General features: G+C 46.6%; 1 protein-coding gene across 2 annotated transcripts in view; it reads right to left on the bottom strand.

The window, feature by feature from the left end:
- Nucleotides 1-206: 206 nt before the first annotated feature.
- The window catches only part of LOC311129875 (protein ITPRID2-like), a 42,238-nt gene continuing 32,568 nt past the window's right edge, over nucleotides 207-9,876 (bottom strand). For both annotated transcript variants that reach the window (XM_084162394.1, XM_084162395.1), the window contains exons 11-18: nucleotides 6,286-8,252; nucleotides 5,990-6,064; nucleotides 5,749-5,876; nucleotides 5,495-5,639; nucleotides 5,150-5,215; nucleotides 4,388-4,840; nucleotides 2,024-2,143; nucleotides 207-1,895 (exon numbers count right to left, since the gene is read on the bottom strand). In XM_084162394.1, coding sequence (XP_084018520.1) covers nucleotides 2,036-2,143; nucleotides 4,388-4,840; nucleotides 5,150-5,215; nucleotides 5,495-5,639; nucleotides 5,749-5,876; nucleotides 5,990-6,064; nucleotides 6,286-8,252 — 2,942 coding nt within the window. In that variant the 3' untranslated portion in view covers nucleotides 207-1,895; nucleotides 2,024-2,035. The remainder of the gene's footprint in view (nucleotides 1,896-2,023; nucleotides 2,144-4,387; nucleotides 4,841-5,149; nucleotides 5,216-5,494; nucleotides 5,640-5,748; nucleotides 5,877-5,989; nucleotides 6,065-6,285; nucleotides 8,253-9,876) is intronic.

Below are 9,876 nucleotides of genomic sequence, written 5' to 3'. Positions count from 1 at the left end.
GATTATTTCATTCATTCAGATCTAGGATGTGTTGTTTAAGTGTTCCCTTTATTTTTTTGAGCAGTGTATTTGGCTCTATACATTTTCTATATTTGGAAACGTCCCATGCTTTCAAAATACCTTTTAGAATCCCAATCCCAGATGCAATCTGCTGAAAAGCTATTTAAAAACAAAAATACACCACAAATAAAACCACTCCAAATCTATTGAAAATAAATACATCTTTATTATTTGCTATAGAGATCATCCCTCATGCATCCCAAGACAAAGGTAAACACCACCAAAATCCCATTAAAAATATGCTCTCCATTAGTAGGAAGTAGCCACATATGAAAATAAGTCAGTTAGTAACAATAAATCATTTTGGAATACAATATAATTAAACATCTGTGGTAAAATAAATGTCTGTGTTTCATCTGATAATTACAAATACAGCAGGAAAATACGTCATAATCCTCACATTTGAAATATAATATACTTATAAATACACAATGATTCTGTCCATAAGTATGAGAGTGAACAATAGGCTCTATTGATAGTTCTACCAGAGTCTATCAGATGAGATAGACGGTTCATTCTACTCTCCAGTTCAAGACAGCAGTCTGTCTCTTATCTCTCTTTCCTCATTCCTTTAAAGAAAATATACCAGGACAAATACATTTAGTGGTTTTAACATCTGTTTAAAGATAAGAAATACAGTTAGGAATGTGAAAGTTTTTTTGTTTGTTTTTCACGTGAGACAGTTCTCTAACAAAAATGCGTACATCTGGGTCGGATTCATTAACCACCAAACGGAGGAAAATGGACTGAAACAGGGAGAGACTAACTGGACTTATTGGTCCAATAAGAAACACTTTCATTCCATTGAAAAATGCTTTAAAATGTTTTCCATTGTTACCCTAATGAACACGACCAAGGACAAAAGTGTGGAATTAATATAATGCATACCCTTATCTTCAAGTGGTGTGTTTCAAAAACAGTAGTTTCTACTATTGATATTTTCAAGTTCAGAGACAGTGAAATGTATTGCACAGTTAGTTAGTTCCAGACCTGGGTTCAAATACTTTATCTGAGCATGCCTGGATTAATTAACTAATAGAATAGTCCCAAAACAGTAAACCCTGCCCATCTGACACTCCAGGCAGGCAAGAGCAAACGCTTAAAGTATTTCAAAGATTTCAAATAGTATTTGAACCCAGGTCTAGTTCATTCCTCATAGAGGTTGCATTAGTAGAGGGCATGGTCATTTACAGCAGACACTAAACTCCCATACAACCATTATCATCATCTACCAGGCCTTAAGTCTCTTCAACCTTGGTCACCTTTCACCTTCAGAACAAGACATGCACTCTGACCCACATCTACATGCTTAAATACAACCCATACACAATGTCAGGATCATAGCATAGGCCTAACGTAACATAACGTCACAGGCAACCAGGGTGGAATTGGAAAAAAGTCATAGAATTAACCTTAAACACATTTCTACATGTCTAAATTATTTCATTTTGGGTTAACGTTCCCATGCCCCTCCCCCCCTGTTTTTTTTTTACAACAGATAATTACAGTCTACAGCTTAATAAACACAAAGTAGCATTCTGTGTTTGAAATAGGACCGTTAAGACAGAAGAGTTCACTATAAAAGCAAATATACAGCATAATGTGTCTCCCAGGTCACCAGGCATACGGGTGTTAAGGCACCAGCCACCGTCACACTCTGAAGTAGAAACCATAAAAATATTATTAGATTTCTATGGTAGAAACACAGTGTTAACGTATCTGCCATTATCTCTGGAAATAGTAGAAACAGTGTTAAGGGGTTTTTGGGCTGTTCAGTGCATGGCTTCACCAGTGTTCAGTTTGGGTAGACTTCACCAGGCCTCATCAGTGTTCAACTGCAGGGGAAAACAACAACATCCTTATAGAAATAGAGACACCAGCCAAGGGCTATAGGTTGAATCAGAACAGGTCGATCCGGCTCGAAGGACCGATTTATACAACTAATGAATTAATGATATAGGACCTGTCGTCATGTTCACAGGGGATATTCTCTGGTCGACACAGGTGATCGTCGTGGAGATACGGCAGCTAGGAGCTCGTTGACTATCTCCTGTCGGATCTCATCAGCTAGACTCTCTTTAATCTAAAGTGGGGAGAGAAGGTACAGAGACGGAACGATGTTCAAACATACAAATACTATGTTCACTCAAAATACAATTCAAGGAAACTAGAGAAAAGTCAATTTCCTGTAGGTTCGATATATTAACAAACAATTTTTTAAAAAGTTTTTATTTAACCTTTATTTAACCGGGTAAGCCAGTTGAGAACAAGTTCTCATTTACAACTGTGACCTGGCCAAGATAAAGCAAAGCAAAGCGATAAAAACAACAGAGTTACATATGGGGTAAACAAAACATAAAGTCCAAAATACAACAGAAAATATATATACAGTGTGTGCAAATGTAGCAAGTTATGGAGGTAAGGCAATAAATAGGCTATAGTGCAAAATAATTACAATTAGTATTAACACTGGAATGATAGATGTGCAAGAGATTATGTGCAAATAGAGATACTGGGGTGCAAATGAGCAAAATAAATAACAATATGGGGATGAGGTAGTTGGGCGGGCTAATTACAGATGGGCTGTGTACAGGTGCAGTGATCGGTAAGGTGCTCTGACAACTGATGCTTAAAGTTAGTGAGGGAAATAAGAGTCTCCAGCTTCAGAGATTTTTGCAATTCGTTCCAGTCATTGGCAGCAGAGAACTGGAAGGAATGGCGGCCAAAGGAGTTGTTGGCTTTGGGGATGACCAGTGAGATATACCTGCTGGAGCGCATACTACGGGTGGGTGTTGCTATGGTGACCAATGAGCTAAGATAAGGCGGGGATTTGCCTAGCAGTGATTTATAGATGGCCTGGAGCCAGTGGGTTTGGCGACGAATATGTAGTGAGGACCAGCCAACAAGAGCGTACAGGTCACAGTGGTGGGTAGTATATGGGGCTTTGGTGACAAAACGGATGGCACTGTGATAGACTACATCCAATTTGCTGATTAGAGTGTTGGAGGCTATTTTGTAAATGACGTCGCCGAAGTCAAGGATCGGTAGGATAGTCAGTTTTACGAGGGCATGTTTGGCAGCATGAGTGAAGGAGGCTTTGTTGCGAAATAGGAAGCCGATTCTAGATTTTACTTTGGATTGGAGATTCTTTATGTGAGTCTGGAAGGAGAGTTTACAGTCTAACCAGACACCTAGGTATTTGTAGTTGTCCACATACTCTAGGTCAGACCCGTCGAGAGTAGTGATTCTAGTCGGGTGGGCGGGTGCCAGCAGCGTTCGATTGAAGAGCATGCATTTAGTTTTACTAGTGTTTAAGAGCAGTTGGAGGCTACTGAAGGAGTGTTGTATGGTATTGAAGCTCGTTTGGAGGTTTGTTAACACAGTGTCCAATGAAGGGCCAGATGTATACAAAATGGTGTCGTCTGCGTAGAGGTGGATCTGAGAGTCACCAGCAGCAAGAGCGACATCATTGATATACACGGAGAAAAGAGTCGGCCCAAGAATTAAACCCTGTGGCACCCCCATAGAGACTGCCATAGGTCCAGACAACAGGCCCTCCGATTTGACACATTGAACTCTATCTGAGAAGTAGTTGGTGAACCAGGCGAGGCAGTCATTTGAGAAACCAAGGCTATTTAGTCTGCCAATAAGAATGCGGTGGTTGACAGAGTCGAAAGCCTTGGCCAGGTCGATGAAGACGGCTGCACAGTACTGTCTATTATCGATCGTGGTTATAATATCGTTTAGGACCTTGAGTGTGGCTGGGGTGCACCCATGACCAGCTCGGAAACCACCGGAAGGTACGGATGTAATGGAACACTGCGCTATTTATTACATTTCTATCTGCAATGTTCTGAAAGTTTCACCTCACTGAATACTAGGAACAGAAATATCCTGTACTAAGAGGTGTCAAACAGAGAAAGAACATCTCTCATCCCTCAGAAGTACTGGGACCATGCCAGACAGCGACATCAGGCCACATGGCCAAGATGTAGTCCTAAGACGTATCCAACAGGATTCAAATGTTCCTAATGGGTTCCAAGTTTCCTTTTGGACCTTCAAAATGTGCTCCGTTTGTCCCCTGCCAAGCTCTTAAATCAGACCAGTGAATTATTTTTCATGAGCGGAACAGTCTGTCAATAGCTACGTAATCACCTCGTCTGTCAGCAGAAAACATGACGTTTCTATCCATATCGGCCAAGGACATAATAAAACATGTCTTGGGCATTTGGGCAATATTGGCATTCCCTATTCAACTTCAAACAAATATTGTCAAGGCCAATTTGGGAAGTTCAGCTAAGGACACTTCTTAATGTTCTCTACTAACCTCCTTGATGAGCTGCTGTAGATGGGGGTTCTCTGCTCTTCCTCCTCCTAGTCCTCCTCCTCTCTCTCTGCCACTCTCCTCCAGTAGGTGGGGGTCTACAGCTACTCTCCCTCCTCCAACAACCTCCTCTCCTCCGGCTCTGTCTTCAGGACCTTGCACTGGCAGTGCCTGGTCTGAGGACTGGGGGAACCCTGTGGCAGCACCAGGCCGTGGAGGGGGTGCCGGGGTGAGGGAGACGGAAGCCCGGTACATCCCTGTCTTCTGGGGACCTGGGAGGGACAGCTCCGGGGTGTGGGAGGGGCCAGGGTGACATCCAGAGGACATCATTGGACTAGCTGACCTGGAGGAGCGGCCTGAGCTGGGGGTGGGGGCCATGCTAGCTCTGCCGTCTGCCCCGCTCTCGTAGCCCAGCTCTGTCTGCAGGTACAGCTGCTCCCTCAGCAGGTCCGACATCTGGAGGGAGAACCCACACAAACCACAACATACATGTCTCACAGTGAGGAAAGAGAAGTGTAACATTTTACATTTTAGTCATTTAGCAGACGCTCTTATCCAGAGCGTTAGTGAGTGCATACATTTTCAGACTGGTCCCCCGTGGGAAACGAACCCACAACCCTGGCGTTGCAAGCGCCATGCTCTACCAACTGAGCTACACGGGACTAACAATGGTAGAACCATACAATTAGAATAACTAGAACAGACATTCCTTTTCAAGAGGAATGACCTAGAAAAGAACAGCCCAGAGTCAATGCAGGTACTTACCGGCTCCATAGCTCTCAGAGCAGAACTGTTAGACAGGCTGTCCATGCTGTGACCTCTCATCATACCCTACAGGAGAAAAGAGAGAGAAATATCGACAACACTAATGTTACATTACAGGAGAGGAGGGGTCGGTGATGATAGGTGGCTAAACTACAAACACAAGAGTAGTGACGTACATGTAGCCTGATGTCATGTAACATGAGCAGAACACAGAACTGGTGCCACGGGCAAACGGAGTCATGACAAACCCTTTATCAAACAGGTTTAGGAGTCACGAGAGAAAGATGATATCCGTCTGTGTGTGTGTGTTTGTCTGCGTTTCCAGATGTAGTTCCAGGTACTGACCATGCGGTGGCGGTAGAGGCTGTGGTGGCTGGCAGAGCGGAGCTGTTCGTTCAGGGTCAGCAGCCGATCCTCCAGCTGGAGCTCTAGTTCCTGCAGCTCCTGTCTCACTTCAGAACGTAGACCCTGCAGCTGCTCCGCCTCCCGCCTGGCAACCACAAACAGAGAGAGACCACTGTTAACACTGTCTGCCTGTCTGTCTATCACAGGCTACCTCAACATCCGTGTCCTCGCCAGCGTGAGGGCCTCTAGCCTACCTCTCGTCGTGACTGAGGTGCTGGTAGACTAACGCCTGTTGTTTAATCAGGGACAGTTCCAGATCCATCATCTGGGTCCGGAACACATTTAGACTCCTCCTCTTAGCCTGCAGCTCCTGGAGAGAAGTCTGAGGGTATGCAGAAGATGACTTTATTGTCTATAGTCACAGAGACACAGATATTTGTCTTGGTAATCATTCATTTAATTTGTTTAAGAGTGGCAGTTCAGGTGAGTGTATACCTCAAACAGTGGCTGGGCAGGTCTCTGTGGGTTGAACACGTCTGAGGGAGTGTCTGCTCCACGTTCTGATGAATTCTTGAGGGCAGAGAAACCACAGATAAAATACTTAGTCACTGATAAACAAACTGTGTTGCAAACGTCTGTTTGCATTATGGGTGGGATGGAAAGTGAAACAGGAGAAGCTTAATCATTATAGGGCTCATGTCAGAAAGTAAACTAAGAGACTAGTTAAAACTGCAAAGAGTCTTGCAAAAAGTTGTATAACACCTCTATCATTTGTGGTTATTTTGTCTCACCTGAGCTAAGTTCTGCACAGTTCCTCTGATGTCGTGAAGGACCCTTCTCAGTTGCATCTCAGTGGTAGACAGGACTGGGGGAAGACGGGAGGCTGTAGCCATAGGGTCATGGGGGTAGGGGATTGGAGGGTGGTGGCCCAAGTATGGAGTACTGTATGGTCCTCCATAGGGGGCAGTAGAGAGATGTGGAGGCAGGTTGGAAGGTGTGTGTGACGGGTTCGAGTAAGCACTATGAGCAGTATAAGGATTGTTGCTGTGTAGGTCGTCGTAGGACCCACTATAGGGGTTACCGTTGTAGTTATGGTAAGTTGAACTGAAGGGGGCACTATGGGGCGGGGTGTTACAGGAGGAGCTGTACGGGGAATAGGGGAAGTGTGTGCCATGTGGGAAGTTGTGTGGAAGGGTGTTACCCATGTTGTTAGTGTAAGGAGCACCATAGGGAGGACGGTTAGGGGCCATATGATGGGGTAAGGTGGGAGCTGTGTGCAGGGGAAGGTTAGGTACACTACCGTATGGATGGGTAGGGAGGGTGTGGAGGGTGTGGTGGTGGTGGGTGGAGGGGTGATACTGGAACAGGTTGGGGACACTGCCATGGGGCAGAGAAAGGTTGTACTGGGCTGGGTTAGGGGTGTTGTGCTGAGCAAGGTTGTGTTGAGTAAGGATAGGTTTATTGTGTTGGGCTAGGTAGTGCTGTGTTAGGTTGGAGTTAGGGTTGCTGTGCTGAGTGAGGTTAGGGTTATTGAAGTGGGCCAGGTTACGTTGGGTGAGGTTAGGTACGCTACAGGTGCTCCAGGCACGGTGATGCTCCCCCAGAGGCCTCTCTCCCCACTCAGGAGGGGGGCTGTGGCTGTGCAGTGAGATGGTTGAGCGGGTCAGGTGGCGAGGGATGGCCAGGGGGTAAGGGGGCACCCTGCCTTGAAGATTTCTCAGCTCACCATCTCTTTGTAGCCCGGGGCCATGTGATAGCTCGGTCCCTCTGTTGATAATCAAGGTAGAGCGACAGCTGTCTCTCCTCTGACCCTCATCCTCCACAACCTCCTCCTCTTCCACAATGGACCCCTCCTCCTCCTCCTCTTCCTCTTCTGGGGTGTATCGGTAGGAGAAGGCTGGCTGGGTGCAGTGCCTGACTGTACCCTGGCCAAACTGGATCCTGACAGAGGAGACCACACGGGAGGGGCTGAGGAGGGAGGTAGGCAGGGATCGGGACCTCGTCAGGGGGGCTCTTCTCCTGAACAGATCCCTGGCTGTCAACTTCCCCTCCATCCGGTGACCCTGGAGCCCTGAGGACGAGGCCCTCTGCTGGGCCCTGTGAAGGGCCCCTTGGACTCTGGCTGAGGCACCTAGGCTAGGGCAGCTGGGGCTAGGGCTGGGTGGTCTGGCTTCCATCTCCACCCTGTCAGGCACACCCTCCCTGGCTGGGGCACCAGAGGAGCTGCAGTCTGGGGCTGGGACGGAGCCATGGTCTTCTGTAGAACCAGGATCAGCCTCTACGTTAGTCTCAGCAGTACGGTAAGTCTCAGGAGTTGACTGAGGAGTCTCAGAGGCAGGAACAGAAGCAGCTTCCTCAGCAGTGCTATGCTTCTGGTCTTGCTCTGAGTCTTGGGCTACCTCTCGGTCTCCTTGTTTAGGTAACTGATGGGTGGTGTACTGTGGCACCTCCTGTTGCTCCTCTGCTCCATTAGGGCTACTGCTCCTCCTCCCGTCCTCCATGAGGTGTTTCTGTGGGACGGAGGGCGTCTGCGCCACCTCCTCCTCCTGCTCATCCTCCCCATGCAGCCTCTCAAAGGCAGGGTGTTCCAGGGCTAGAGGAGTGGTCATCTCCCCAGCGTGGGACGTCACTGTGGTCTCACTGTCACAGCTGTCAGAGCTCTCCTGTACCTTTAGATAGTTAGCTGAGCTGTCAGTAGAAGGGTCCTCTGCAAAGCCACTACTGTCTGACTGCTGGCTGCCTGTTCTTAGTAGTTGATCTGTAATGGACAGAGGGAGAGAGACAGAAAGTGAGAGAGAAAGACAGAGAGAGGAAGATGTCAGAGTGTAAGAAGGACCATCAATCTGGGTTTAAACAAAACAAATAATTAAACATTTCACATTGTAGAGTCAAACATGTGTTCCATCAGTATCTTTGCAACACAGTGAGATAACACACTTTCCTCTATAAAACTTGTATTATACACAAATTTGAAAAAGTTCCCCACCAGAGGGCAGACTTGATCAGCTCCATGTCAAATCAAATCTTATATGTCACATGCGCCGAATACAACAGGTGTAGTAGACCTTACCTTGAAATGCTTACTTACAAGCCCTTAACCAACAACGCAGTTACGAAAAATAAGAGTTAAGAAAATATTTACTAAATAAACTAAAGTTAAAAAAACAAACAAAAACAGCAACAATAAAATAACAATAACGAGGCTATATAAAAGGGGGTACCGGTACCGAGTCAATGTGCGGGGGTACAGGTTAGTCTAGGTAATTGAGGTAATATGTACCTGTATGTAGGGGTAAAGTGACTATGCATAGATAATAAACAGCAAGTAGCAGCAGGGGAGGGGGTCAATGCAAATAGTCCGGGTAGCCATTTGATTAGCTGTTCAGCAGTCATATGGCTTCTTTTGGCGTAGAAGCTGTTAAGAAGCCTTTTGGACCTAGACTTGGCGCTCCAGTACCGCTTGCCGTGCGGTAGCAGAGAGAACAGTCAGAGGTGTTTAGTCCCAGGGTCCTTAGCTTAGTGATGAGCGTTAAGGGCACTATGGAGTTGAACGCTGAACTGTAGTCAATGAACAGCATTCTCACGTAGGTGTTCCTTTTGTCCAGGTGGGAAAGGGCAGTGTTGAGTACAATAGAGATTGCATCATCTGTGGATCTGTTGGGGTGGTATGCAAATTGGAGTGGGTCTAGGGTTTCTGGGATAATGGTGTTGATCCATGACCAGCCTTTCAAAGCACTTCATGGCTACAGATGTGAGTACTACGGGTCGGTAGTCATTTAGGCAGATTACCTTGGTGTTCTTGGGCACAGGGACTATGGTGGTCTGCTTGAAACATGTAGGTATTAGACTCGGCCAGGGACAGGTTGAAAATGTCAGTGAAGACACTTGCCAATTGGTCACCGCATGCTCGGAGTACAAGTCCTGGTAATCCGTCTGGCCCTGCGGCCTTGTGAATGTTGACCTGTTTAAAAGGTCTTACTCACATCGGCTACGGCGAGTGTGATCACAGAGTCATCAGGAACAGCTGGTGCTCTCATGCATGCTTCAGTGTTGCTTGCCTTGAAGTGCACATAGAAGTCATTTAGCTCGTCTGGTAGGCTCGTGTCACTGGGCAGCTCGCAGCTGGGCTTCCCTTTGTAGTCCGTAACAGTTTGCAAGCCCTGCCACATCCGACGAGCGTCAAAGCCAGTGTAGTAGGATTCAATCTTAGTCCTGTATTGACTCTTTGCCTGTTTGATGGTTCGTCGGAAGGCATAGCGAGATTTCTTATAAGCGTCCGGGTTAGAGTCCCACTCCTTGAAAGCGGCAGCTCTACCCTGTAGCTCAGTGCGGATGTTTCCTGTAATCCATGGCTTCTGGTTGGGGTATGTACGTACGGTCAC

Source organism: Coregonus lavaretus, assembly GCF_964263955.1.
Source record: "Coregonus lavaretus genome assembly, chromosome: 5".
In the NCBI taxonomy this organism is placed as follows: domain Eukaryota; kingdom Metazoa; phylum Chordata; class Actinopteri; order Salmoniformes; family Salmonidae; genus Coregonus; species Coregonus lavaretus.
The sequence above is the reverse complement of the archived record's forward strand: the minus strand, read 5'-3'. Positions and strand labels throughout refer to the sequence as shown.